General features: G+C 39.1%; 1 protein-coding gene across 2 annotated transcripts in view; it reads right to left on the bottom strand.

Annotated features, from left to right (window-relative positions):
* The window catches only part of dtwd2 (DTW domain containing 2), a 182,032-nt gene that overhangs the window by 46,267 nt on the left and 121,234 nt on the right, over window positions 1–14,531 (bottom strand). For both annotated transcript variants that reach the window (XM_069889887.1, XM_069889896.1), the window contains exon 4: window positions 9,949–10,141. In XM_069889887.1, coding sequence (XP_069745988.1) covers window positions 9,949–10,141 — 193 coding nt within the window. The remainder of the gene's footprint in view (window positions 1–9,948; window positions 10,142–14,531) is intronic.

Raw genomic sequence — 14,531 nt, forward strand, 5'->3', positions numbered from 1 at the left:
GACCCCCCGACCGCTGGACTGCAAAAATGGCTCTCTGAGCCAAACAAAAGTGCGCAGTGCGCTTTCTAAGGAGAAGGAGAACACCAACGGGAAGGGGGCTCAGCTGAGGAGCGGGCAAACACAACGCGACCAGCTGAGGGATGCCCGACACCAAGGCTCTCAGCTGAAAGAAGAGGAAAGCAATAGGAAAGAGAGTAAAAGGAAAGAAGACCAGCAGCAGGAGGCCCAACAGAGGAGAAGCTCAGAAGAAGAGGACCAACAGCAAGAGGCCATGCAAGAAGAGGCCCAGCCAAGTGAGACAAGCAACTCATCAGGAAAGTCAGAAGAGACACAGATACAAGGAAGAGAAGAAGAAGACACAAACACAGGTGCAGACACAGAAGAAGAGGAAGAAGACCAAGATATGCACAGAGAAATAGAAGGTTAAACAGATGGACAGAATATAGATAAAGTTTTTTTTTTTCAAGAACAAATGAGAACATTAAAATAATGGTGGACATTAGAATTTAGTGAAATTAAAAGAAAAATGAAAAGTACAGAAGAAAAAGTGAATAGATTAGAGCTGGTCATGACACAAATAGGGAAAAGATTAGAAAATGTGGAAGAATGAGAAACAGCTGTAGAAATGGAAGTGAATGACTTAAGAGGAAAATTGGAAGAAAGTGATAAAAAAGTTAAAGAGTCACAAGAGTTGTTAGCTCAGAAAATTGATATGTTGGAAAATTATAGTAGGCGAAACAACATAAAAATAGTGGGTCTAAAGGAAGATGAATAAGGCACAGATATGAAGGAATTTATAAAAGAATGGATCCCAAAGGTCCTGGGAATTACAGAAATACAGGAAGGAATGGAAATAGAAAGGGCACACAGAACACTAGCTCCGAAACCACAGACTCAACAAAAACCAAGATCCGTTTTAGTAAAATTTTTGAGATATACAACAAGAAAAAATGAGGGCAAGGAATAAAATTAGAGAAGACAATAAACCATTGGAATACAAGGGTCAAAAAATATTTTTTTTACTCAGACATAAGCTTTGAACTCTTAAAGAAGAGGAAGGAGATTAATATAAGCAAAATTGATCCTATGGAACAAAGGTTATAAATTTATGTTAAGACATCCAGCTGTGCTTAAAATATTTATCCCTGGGGAGCAAAACAGACTGTTCTCGGATCCGGAGGAAGCTCAAGAATTTGCAGAACGCCTGCAGGACAGAAGGAGAGATGAAAAGTTGTAACAAGAATGAAAAACAGAGATAAAATATATATAAAGATGTAAAAATAATATAAATGTAAGAACTAAAGAAGGGAAAGAGAAGGGAAGAAAGGAAGTAAGAGGAAAAAAAAGAGGGTGAACCTTGTTATATGTGTGAAAAAAATCTTTTCTGGGGGAGGGTTGGGTGGGCGAGAATAACCGTCACTGCAAAATCAGTTCACACTTGCGAGTGGGATCACAATCCAAATGGAGAGGGGAGTTGTGGTTGCCCGGCAAGGGATAAGGGGCAACTCAGAGGATGGGGGGGGGGGGGAACATTTGGGGCTAAGGGAATATTGGATGTGGGAGTTGTTGAAATATTTTATGTTTTAAATGTGTTCTCATACATTGAGTTTAAAAAGGGAAAACTGAGAGATGAAAAGGCAGAAAAGGGGGATGGTGGTGGTGAGGAAGCAGAAATGAGGTGTAAACAGGATATGAGATGGCCATGTTGAATTATATGACTATAAATATTAATGGAATATATAACCAAATTAAACAGAAGATGCTATTAAATTTACTGGAAAAAGAAAAAAATAGACATAGCATTTGTGCAGGAAACACATCTAACTGAGGTGGAACATTATAAATTAAAGAGAGACTGGTTAGGGCACATAGTGGCAGCATCTTATAATTCAAAAGCTAAAGGTGTAGCTATATTAATTAACAAATATGTACCAATCAAAATAGAGGAGGAAATAATAGATCCAGCATGGAGGTATGTAATGATAAAGTGTCAGATATATTCAGAATTTTGGAATTTACTCAATATATATGCACCTAATGAAGAGGATCAAAAGTTTATACAAGTTTTTTTTTGAAGATTGTAGATAAGCAGGGGAATATATTGATAGGAGGGGATTTAACCTTAATTTGGATCCAATGTTGGGTAAAACTGGACAAAAAGAATAAAATGGCCAAATTTATGGTTAAATCAATGCAGGAAATGAAAATTATGGATATATAGGAACATAGGAAGTAGGGACAGGAGTAGGCCAAAAATGGCCCATCGAGCCTGCTCCGCCATTCAATACGATCATGGCTGATCTAATTTATGACCTAATTCCACCTACCTGCCTTCTCCCCATATCCCCTAATTCCTCTATCATGTAAAAATTTATCTAACCGAATTTTAAATATGTTTAATGAAGCAGCCTCAACCACTTCCCGGTTAGAGAATTCCAAACATTCACTACTCTCTGGGAAAAACTATTTTTCCTCATCTCTGTCCTAAATCTACTCCCCCGAATCTTGAGACTGTATCCTCTCATTTTAGTTTCACTGGCCAGCTCAAAAAACCTTCCTACATCTATCCTATCCATACCCTTCATAATCCTATATGCTTCTATAAGATCTCCTCTCATTCTTCTGAACTCGAGTGAATACAATCATAGACAATTTAATCTTTCATCATAAGTCAACCCCTTCATCCCAGGGATCAACCTAGTAAACCTCCTCTGGACCGTCTCCAAAGCCAGTATATCCTTCCTCAAATATGGAGACCAGAACTGGACACAGTACTCCAGGTGCGGTCTCACCAGTACCTTATACAGTTACAACATTACCTCCCTACTCCTGAATTCAATTCCTCTAGCGATGAAGGCCAACATTCCATTTGCCTTCTTAATAACCTGCTGCACCTGCAACCTACCTTTTTGCGATTCATGCACAAACACTCCCAAGTCCCTCTGCACAACATCATGCTGTAGTTTTTCACCCTTTAAATAATATTCAGCTCTTTTGGAGGAGGCATATATGGAGGAGGCAACACCCAAAAGAGAAGGAACACTCATATTATTCGAGTAGGCATAAAACATACTCAAGGATTGTTATGTTTTTGTTGTCGGCCCATATTCAAGGGAGAGTTAGGAAAACTGAATATAAAGCTAGATTGCTATCTGATCATTCACCTCTGTTATTACCAATAGAACTGGAGGACATCCCACCAAGAACATATAGATGGAGGTTAAACTCCATGCTACTTAAAAGGCAGGAATTTAGAGAGTTAATTGAATGCCTAATTAAAACGTACTTTGACATAAATGTGGAATCAGTGAAAGACAAATTTATATTATAGGACACAATGAAAGCTTTCATTAGAGGGCAGATAATAAGTTATGTAACTAAGATGAAAAAGGACTACAATCGGGAAATAGTAAGTACAGAAAAGGAACTAGCAACAAGGGATGAAATAACAAAAAGAAGAGAATTAGCGGACAAAAAAATAAAATACGAAACATTACAAACGTATAAGGTAGAGAAGAACATAATGAAAATAAAGCAGAAGTATTATGAACGAGAAGAAAAAAAACACAAAATATTAGTCTGGCAACTTAAAACAGAACAAGCTAAAAGAACTGTATTGGCATCAAGGAAAAAGGACAAACAAATTGCATATAATCCAATGGAGATTAATGAGAACTTAAATAAGGAATTTTATGAACAATTATACCAAACTGAAAACAAGGGGAAAGATGATAAAATAGAAGAGTTTTTAGGTAAAACTGAACTGCCGAAATTGCAAGAAGAGGAACAAAACAAACTGATAAAACCATTTGAAATAGAGGAAGTACAGGATATATTAAAAAAGCTGCTGAACAATAAAACACTTGGCAAGGATGGATTCCCAATAGAATTCTATAAAACATTTAAAGAGTTATAATTCCTCCTCTCCTGGAAGTAATGAACCAGATAGAAGAAACACAAAACTTGCCAGATTCATGTAAGACAGCAATAATTACAGTAATATCAAAGATGGGGAAGGATCCACTAACACCAGCATCATATAGAGCAATATCTCTACTTAATTCAGATTATAAGATAATAGCAAAATTATTAACAAACAGATTGGACGACTGTGTACCAAAAATAGTAAAACAAGATCAAACTTGATTTATTGAGAAAAGACGGATAATGTCTGTAAATTTATTAATTTAATTCATGCAGTTCAAGGAAATAAGATACCAACAGTGGATGTTGCTTTAGATGCAGAAAAAGCCTTTGACAGGGTAGAATGGCATTATTTATTCAAAGTATTACAGAGGTTCAATCTACCAGAAAAATATATTAACTGGATTAAAGCATTATATAAGGGACCATTGGTGAAGGTAACAGTAAAAAGATATGTATCAAATCAATTTAAATTAAGTAGGTCAACTAGGCAGGACTGTCCACTATCTCCCTCACTGTTCGCTTTAGCAATAGAACCATTGGCAGAACTGATAAGAACAGAAAATAAAATAAAATCGATCAAAATAAAGGAGGAGTATAAAATCAGTATATTTGCAGATGACATCATAGTATACTTAACAGAACCAGAAATATCAATAAAAAAACTACATAAGAAATTGAAGGAGTATGGAGAAATATCAGGGTACAAGATCAATGCAAATAAAAGTGAAGTGATGCCAACGAGTAATGCGGTTTATACAGAATTTAAAAAAGAATCACCATTCAAATGGCAAACACAAGCAATCCGATCACTAGGTATTAGGTTAGATAATAATTTAAGCCACTTGTACAAATTAAATTATCAGCCACTAATAAAGAAATTGCAGGAAGTCTTAGAACATTGGAAAGAATTACCGCTAACATTGATAGGGAGGGTAAATTGCATTAAAATGAATGTCTTCCCAAGGATAAAATACTTATTTCAATTGCTACCAATTCCCTTAACAGAGAAAATCTTTAATGAACTAAAGAGAATAATAAGGAAATTTTTATGGAAAGTGGGGGAAACTGAGGATAGCGTTAGATAAATTAACAGAGAGGTACAACCAAGATGGTTTGCAGTTACCAAACTTTAAAAATTATTATAGAGCAGCACAATTAAGGTATTTATCAGATTTTTATCAGACAAGGGAAAAACCAGATTGGACTAAGATAGAGCTAGATAAAATAGGGGAGAAGGTACTGGAACATATGCTTAATAAGTGGGATGAAAAGCTGGTACGATATAAAAGCTCACCAATATTGCATCATTTACTCAATATATGGAAGAAGATTCACTTAGAAAGGAAAAAAAATAAATTACCAAATTCCAAAATTATTATTGACGCAATAGATAACCTTTCCTTTAGAGAATGGGAGAGAAAAGGAATCAAAGAATAGAAAACTGTTTTTTGGGAAATAATTTAATAACATTTGAACAACTGAAGTACAAATACGGAATAACACATGGTACAATGTTTGCAAAGCATCAACTGATAGCCTACTTAAAGGATAAATTGGGAAACAGACTGAGATTACCAGAAGGAAGCAGCTTTGAATATGTGATTACAGACACAATGATAATTAAAAGATTTATAACGAACATGTACATCAAGCTGCAAGATAAGGAAAATGATGAAATAAGCTATAAACCCAAACAAAAGTGGGAAAAGGATTTATACATAAAGATAAAAAATGAAACATGGGGAAAGTTATGTTCTGGAACTATGAAGAATATAATAAACACAAGTTTACGCATGATACAGTATAATTGGTTACACAGGTTATATATCATGCCCCAAAAGTTAAAAAAAAAGGGATCCAACAGTATCAGATAGATGTTTTTGCTGTAAGAAGGTAATGGGAACAACAGTACATGCAATTCGGGCATGTGAGAAAGTGAAAAAGTTTTGGGAAGATCTAAATCAGATATTAAATAAAATCACAAAAAAACAACATACCAAAAAATCCAGAGATCTTTCTTCTAAGTAATATAAGAAGTAAAGAATTAGGCCTCAAACTGGATGAAGCGCAAAAAAGATTTATTATGATAGCCTTAGCTGTAGCAAAAAAATGTATAATGTCAATTTGGAAATCAGAAGAGAGCCTGAGAATACAGCAATGGTACATGGAAATGAATAAACGTATTCATTGGAAAAAATAACATATAATTTAAAAAATAAAGTCACGTTATTTGAACAAAGTTGGGAACCGTACATGGAACACAACAGAGAGGCTTGACTTGGACCTCCACCCCCTAAAATGATAAGAAGACTAAATTACTTGATCCAGTGTGTAAAAGTAGATGACACATTTTTCTTGTTTATTTTCATTGTGTGATGACATTGTTTAATGGTTTTATTGTATTGTATATGTTGAATGTTTATTGGTTTTGGAGGGGGTTGGGAAGGGGGGAGGGAAGGTAGGGGGGAAAAAAAGGGGAGAAAATGCCACTATGTATATTTAAGAGGGAAATGTTTGTATGTATTTTGGTTGATACGGTTCAGTGTGAAAAATAAAAAAAATTAAAAAAAAACAACCCTGTATCATTCCAAAATCTGTCTATTTGTATGCTCGGTGTCCTGGGGGCTACTTGGAAGCCTATAGACTACACCCATCAGAGTGATCACTCCCTTCCAGTTTCTGACTTCCACCTACACTGACAGTTGATACACACATATATATTCTTTCTTCTTTGGCTTGGCTTCGCGGACGAAGATTTATGGAGGGGGTAAATGTCCACGTCAGCTGCAGGCTCATTTGTGTCTGACAAGTCCGATGCGGGACAGGCAGACACGGTTGCAGCGGTTGCAGGGGAAAATTGGTTGGTTGGGATTGGGTGTTGGGTTTTTCCTCCTTTGTCTTTTGTTAGTGAGGTGGGCTCTGCGGTCTTCTTCAAAGGAGGTTGCTGCCCGCCGAACTGTGAGGCGCCAAGATGTACGGTTTGAGGCGATATCAGCCCACTGGCGGTGGTCAATGTAGCAGGCACCAAGAGATTTCTTTAGGCAGTCCTTGTACCTCTTCTTTGGTGCACCTCTGTCTCGGTGGCCAGTGGAGAGCTCGCCATATAACATGATCTTGGGAAGGCGATGGTCCTCCATTCTTGAGACGTGACCCACCCAGCGCAGCTGGATCTTCAGCAGCGTGGACTCGATGCTGTCGGCCTCTGCCATCTCGAGTACTTCGATGTTAGGGATGAAGGCGCTCCAATGAATGTTGAGGATGGAGCGGAGACAACACTGGTGGAAGCGTTCTAGGAGCTGTAGGTGATGCCGGTAGAGGACCCAAGATTCGGAGCTAAACAGGAGTGTGGGTATGACAACGGCTCTGTATACGCTTATCTTTGTGAGGTTTTTCAGTTGGTTGTTTTTCCAGACTCTTTAATGTAGTCTTCCAAAGGCGCTATTTGCCTTGGCGAGTCTGTTGTCTATCTCGTTGTCGATCCTTGCATCTGATGAAATGGTGCAGCCGAGATAGGTAAACTGGTTAACCGTTTTGAGTTTTGTGTGCCCGATGGAGATGTGGGGGGGCTGGTAGTCATGGTGGGGAGCTGGCTGATGGAGGACCTCAGTTTTCTTCAGGCTGACTTCCAGCCCAAACATTTTGGCAGTTTCCGCAAAGCAGGATGTCAAGCGCTGAAGAGCTGGCTCTGAATGGGCAACTAAAGCGGCATCGTCTGCAAAGAGTAGTTCACGGACAAGTTTCTCTTGTGTCTTGGTTTGAGCTTGCAGGCGCCTCAGATTGAAGAGACTGCCATCCGTGCGGTACCGGATGTAAACAGCGTCTTCATTGTTGGGGTCTTTCATGGCTTGGTTCAGCATCATGCTGATATATATATATAAAAATGCATGAAGAATCCTTTCTGCAATGTTTGAAGAGTAATCATAAATAGGACCTTAATAAAATGGAAGAATATGCAAAACAGACATAAAAAAGCAGCAAAAGAAACCAAGGTTAACCACGCTCTCAATTGTTTGTACAGAGAAAGATTGAAGAGATTAGGACTTTATTCATTGGAATGTAGATGGTTGAGAGGGGATTTGATAGAGGTGTTTAAAATTATGAAGGGAATGATAGACTAGATGGAAGTAGACTCTTCCCCCTGAGAAGTTGAAACAAGAGGACACAAGCTGAGGGTAAGGGGGAAAAATTTTAGGAGAAACATTAGAGGATTCTTTTTCACTCAGAGAGTGGTAGCTGAATGGAATAATCTTCCGGAGGAAATAGTTGAGGCAGAGTCAATTCTTTCATTTAAGAGGAGGTTGGATATATACATGGATAAGAGGAGGTTGGAGGGTTATGGAAGGAGAATAGGCGGGGGGGATCTAGCAGAGTTGTTTGAGTGAATTGGCATGGACTTGAAGGGCCGAGATGGCCTGTTTCCATGCCACAAACTGTTATATGGTTATATGGTTTGGGTTGAACATGTGATGCATGCACAAATTCCAAAATTCCATTTCATTAATTTAACTGAAGCAATTTCAGAAGTCGAAACCAATTGTGAATATTTATTATCAATCTATCTTGTGCATTCATTGTCTCTTTTAATTTAATATAATTAGTTTATTGTCATTGCTTTTCTTTACAAGTACCTGCTCAGCTGCAGTAAGTGAGAATATTGGAGCACATGTACATTGTATGACATTAAAATCAATTTTATTATCATATGCAGCAGTAACTAATGCATTTACAAGGCAACAACTAACTTCTTGTCTCTCCAATACTTTCATATCCATGTGCCTGTCAAAATGGCTTTAAAACGATGGTACTTTACTCAGCTCCACTGCTTCACCTGGCAGCTCGTTCCATATATGTCCCACCTTTTTCTTACTCCATGTGCCTTACTGAGGTTCTTTTAAATGTTCATATTGTACCAGCTTCCTCCAGGATCCCTGGCAATGCAATCCAGGAACCTATCACTCTCGATGTAAAAAAAACTTATCTCTGACATCTCCCCTAAACTTCCCTCCACTCACCTTTTACCAATGACCTCATGTAGTCAGAGGAAAAAAGTGCTGTCCACCCTATCTATGCCCCTCATCATTTTATGTATCTCTATTAAGTTACCTCTCATCACCCCAAAAAGAATAGCCTCAGGTCTGTCAATCTTGCTCCATAAGAGACATTCTCAATCCAGGAAACATCCTGAGAAATCTCCTCTGCACCCTCTCGAAAACATCTACATCCTTCTGCAATGAAGTGACGAGAACTGAATTCTTCACCCTAGGTGGGATCTAACCAGAGTTTTATAGAGCTGCAACATAACCTCAAAAATCTTGAACTCAATCCCCTGTCTAATGAAGGCAAGAACACCATATGCTTTGTCAACCACCTTATCACCTTGTGTCCAATCTTGAGAGATCTATGGATCTGGATCCCAGAAACCTCGATTCCTTCACGCTGTTAAGGATCCAACCCTTAATTGCGTACTCCACCTTTGTTTGACCTTCTAAAGTGCATCACACTTATCCAGATTCAACTCCATCTGCCACTTTTCTGCTCAATTCTGCATCCTGGCTGTATCCTGTTATAATCCATGACAATCTTCGGCACTAGTTATTCTCAGCCTTTTTGCCAATGGTCCCCTTAGGAGTCTGCTCAAAGTTTATGGCCCCCTTTCCCTGTGAAGTAGTCAAGTTTAATTGGTTTCCTTCATACTTCTCTCCCAACGAATACATAAAAAACACAAAAAATATTTTATCATATCTGTCCGTGGCCCCCCCCTTAAATGTGATGTGGCCTCATTGAAAATGGATGCTTTACATTGTCCAAACTTTGTGACATCAGCAAATTGACTGACCCACCCCATCACTTCTTCATCCAAGTCATTTAAAAATCACTAAGAGCGTACGTTCCAAAGATCCATGCAGTCAAGGTTCCATGTATCCCACGCTTCATGACTTTCTGTCAAACTCCATTCACCATAGAATTATAAATAATAGAGTCGAGATTTCTTGGTTCAAAAAATTATGATCGAAGACTTACTTGTTTAGGTAAACGGAAGAGGGAATTTCCGTAAAACATTCTTTTTGCCTGGCTCCATGTCCCATCGATAATAATAATATTGTATGGAGACTGCGAAGGATCAAGTTCAAGTTCTTCCAAGTTGTTTGCCTCAGGTCCAGGATATAAGACCAATGTACTAACACTCTGGCAAACAGCTGCAAGTTCAGGATGCCTTTAAAATAAAATAAAATAAAAGTTTCAGTCATTCTGCTACATTTTTCTCACCTTTCTTTCTCAATTAATATTATAAGCATTTAAAACTCCTGTGGCATGAGTTTCATCAAGTAATCTACAAATGACAGGCCACTCAAGGTGGCCAATTAATGTGCGAGGAAAACAAAGTGTCAGGATGAAAACAATCCTGTCACAGACAGAACAGGCAAAACATGAACACCACTGGAGGTCAGGATTAAACGCAGAAATGAAGCAGTAAGACAGCACAGCTGCTTACTGTGCCACTCTGCTAATTAGGCAGGGAGTCTGAGCAGATCCCTACTTTAACAGCAAGGCACTCTTATTTGATGAACTCTGGCCACCCCATGTGGTGTACCAAATAATGGACAATGATGGATAATGAATGACAATTCAAAATACTTCTGAGAGACAGGAATATTCTTGACGGGCTTTCCATTCCTCTCCTTACCGTCTGCAACTTATAAAATTAATTTGTTTTCACTTTCTCAGTTCTGACCAAGGGTCAGACCTGAAAAGTTGTCTGTGTTTCCACAGATGCTGCCTGGCCAGGTGAGTAATTCCTTCCTTTATTTCAGATTTCCAGCATCTGAAGGATTTTTTTTTTGCTTTTCATTTTCATCACCCCTTTTATCCTCTTGTGCTTCCCTGCTTGGCAGCTGTCAGTCATCATGGGATTACAGCTCGCCACATGTTTGGAGAGACTACAGTAGATCCCTCCAGTTAGATGCATGTAAACTCTAAGGAAGCATTTGGGACTACACTACAAGAAACAGAATGGTCGAAGAACAGATGAACAGGGAGTGCGGACTGCTTGCCACTGAACAGACCCAATCCTAGATGTTTCAATTAAGGACAGGACTGGACATAACCAGTACAGTTGTTTTAAAAAAGACAAAGACAACCTGGGGAAATTAAATGTCTTTTGCTTTTCGTGGTAATGATCTTCTTTTCTGCCACATAGTTTAACATCTGTTACCAGAGGCTAATTTGACAGAATAGCCAGCAGTGGTGTTCTTATTAATTTGTAATAAACCATGAAAATATAGAAAAATAGAGTAATAAGGATTATAAATACAAATTATTAATTCAAAACCTGTTGCACTAAAGATAGTCAACTGCATTGACCATTCAACTTTTGTACCAGTTCACTGAAAAAATACTAAACCATTAATGAATGTGTTAATCATCTTAGGGGTGCAGGTCAGTGGATTTAAATTTAGATACAGTATCAGGCCCTTCCAGCCCATGAGCCTGTACTGCCCAAATATCCTAATTGAAGGTGGGAGGAAACTGGAGAACCCAGAGGAAACCTATGCGGACATGGGGACAACATAACAACTCATTGCAGACAACGCCAGATTTGAACTCAGGTTGCAGCTGCTGTTGTAGCATTGTGCTAACTGCTATGTCAACCGTGCCGCCAAGATACTGTAACAGAAATTAAAAATATGAATTGCTGGAAAAAGAACGGAGGGTGCATCAGGAGCAGAAAGTCAAAAGCTCATGTTTTTCCATGACAACTATTTTAATTTATATAGCTGATCTCTGATTTCTGAGATATAAAGGACAATCCAAGAGGGCTGACTGTAAAATGGGGATAAGATTAGTGCTTTGCAGGAGCAAAGAAAGAGCTGTTTGTAATTTTAGCTGTCAGGAATGGGAACGGGGTTTCCTGTCCATTGTCAGCGAGCCGAAACTTGATTCTTTACATATTATTCAATGGTGTCCTTGTTTAGTGGGAGGGGTAGGATTAAAATGGGGGGGGGGGTGTCTTTTTATTCTCTTTCTTATTCTTCTTCTTTTCATTTTTTTTCTCTTTATAAATTAGATAATTTACCATGAATACGCTGTAATATTAGAATTGGAGGTGAAGTTTTCCAGGGAATTTCCATTGTATCTGAACATTGTATACAAGACAATAAATAGACTACTTAAGATTAGAATATGAGGTGAAGTTTTCCAGGGAATTTCCATTGTATATGAACATTGTATACAAGACAATAAATAGACTACTTAAGATTCATATTCTGTATTGTATTATATAAAGTTGTGTGGTTAATATGTGGTCGTTATGTAACATGTAATATTTCTCTATTCCAAATCAATAAAAATATATTAAAAAGAAAAGCAATGGGGACAAGACCTCAATGAGATTTGGAGCATCAACCAATAATTCAGTATGAGCGTCTATAAACATGGGACAACGTTTGGATAGAATGAAAGATGAACAGGTGATATTTTTCAAAGGAAGCTGGTGATGTGATCCTGGTAAGGAGGTCAGACAGACTGAGCCACTGCAATAAAGGCAAGGAATCAAAGCTGAAAGAGGAGGGAGTCAAAGTGCCAAGAGATGGGCTCCAGTGAGTGATTGGCAAAAGACTGAAAGGTAAAAATGCATTCAGCCTAGAATACTGTTCAATTGAGAAGGCCAAACATTGGGGCAGAGTGGGAAAGTCAGAAGCAGAGAGATATGAGTGACTGGTCATTAGAATAGGGACATTGATAATCAAGTCAAGTCAACTTTATTGCCATCTGATTGTACATGTACTGTCTTTCTCTTTGGCTTGGCTTCGCGGTCGAAGATTTATGGAGGGGGTAAAAAAGTCCACGTCAGCTGCAGGCTCGTTTGTGGCTGACAAGTCCGATGCGGGACAGGCAGACACGATTGCAGCGGTTGCAGGGGAAAATTGGTTGGTTGGGGTTGGGTGTTGGGTTTTTCCTCCTTTGCCTTTTGTCAGTGAGGTGGGCTCTGCGGTCTTCTTCAAAGGAGGTTGCTGCCCGCCAAACTGTGAGGCGCCAAGATGCACGGTTTGAGGCGATATCAGCCCACTGGCGGTGGTCAATGTGGCAGGCACCAAGAGATTTCTTTAGGCAGTCCTTGTACCTTTTCTTTGGTGCACCTCTGTCACGGTGGCCAGTGGAGAGCTCGCCATATAACACGATCTTGGGAAGGCGATGGTCCTCCATTCTGGAGACGTGACCCATCCAGCGCAGCTGGATCTTCAGCAGCGTGGACTCGATGCTGTCGACCTCTGCCATCTCGAGTACTTCGACGTTAGGGATGTAAGCGCTCCAATGGATGTTGAGGATGGAGCGGAGACAACGCTGGTGGAAGCGTTCTAGGAGCCGTAGGTGGTGCCGGTAGAGGACCCATGATTCGGAGCCGAACAGGAGTGTGGGTATGACAACGGCTCTGTATACGCTTATCTTTGTGAGGTTTTTCAGTTGGTTGTTTTTCCAGACTCTTTTGTGTAGTCTTCCAAAGGCGCTATTTGCCTTGGCGAATAGCGCCTTTGGAAGACATGTACTGTACAACCACACAAAACAGTGTTCTCTGGTCCTTGGTGCAAAAACATGCAGACACACAACCAGACATAACACACATACAGTCAAACAATACATATGCAGGACAAATATTTCATCTATCCAAATAAATAAAGAAATAAATATTGTTTTTGTACATATAAGAGTCACAGATAATAAATGTAAAATGACAGTTTCCAAGTTTAGTACTACTCTTTTAGTTGATGTAGGCCCGTAGAAGAGAGGGTCAGAAGTATAAGATATGTAAAAGCTTGGAACATTTCTTTTCTTTTCTGACAGCTGGTTAGCAAGGGAAAAAGTAAATAGTCATGAGGTCATCTTCAACAAGATCAATTCAAGTTTTACATTGGAAATGCTAATATTTCTTTCTGTTGCAGTTCCTGACTGACTATATATGGAGTTATGATTTTCTTATGCCAGTGAATATTTAAGAAATGTAACAAATAGGGTTAATAGACAATAGGTGCAGGAGTACTCGGCCCCTTGAGCAGCACCACCATTCACTGTGATCCTGGCTGATCATCCACAATCAGTTCCTGCCTTCTCACCATATGCCATGAATTCTTTAAAAGCTCTATGTAACTCTTTCTTCAAAGCATCCAGAGAATTGGCCTCCACTGCCTTCTGAGGCAGAGGATTCCACAGATCCACAACTCTCTGGGTGAAAAAGTATTTCATCAACTCTGTTCTAAATGGTTGACCTCTTATTCCTAAACTGTGGCTTCTGGTTCTGGACTCCCTCAACATTGGGAACATGTTTCCTGCCTCTAGAGTGTCCAGTTCCTTAATAATCTTATATGTTTCAATCAGATCCCCTCTCATCCTTCTAAATTCCAGTGTATACAAGCCCAGTCGCTCCAATCTTTCAACCTATGACAGACCCGTCATCCCAGGAATTAAACTCATGGACCTACGCTGCACTCCCTCAATACCAAGAATGTCCTTCCTTAAACTTGGAGACCAAAACTGCGCACAGTACTCCAGGTGTGGTCTCACTAGGACCCTGTACAACTGCAGATGGACCTCTTTGCTCCTCTACTCAA

This window comes from Narcine bancroftii, chromosome 1 (genome assembly GCF_036971445.1).
Source record: "Narcine bancroftii isolate sNarBan1 chromosome 1, sNarBan1.hap1, whole genome shotgun sequence".
NCBI classification, from domain to species: domain Eukaryota; kingdom Metazoa; phylum Chordata; class Chondrichthyes; order Torpediniformes; family Narcinidae; genus Narcine; species Narcine bancroftii.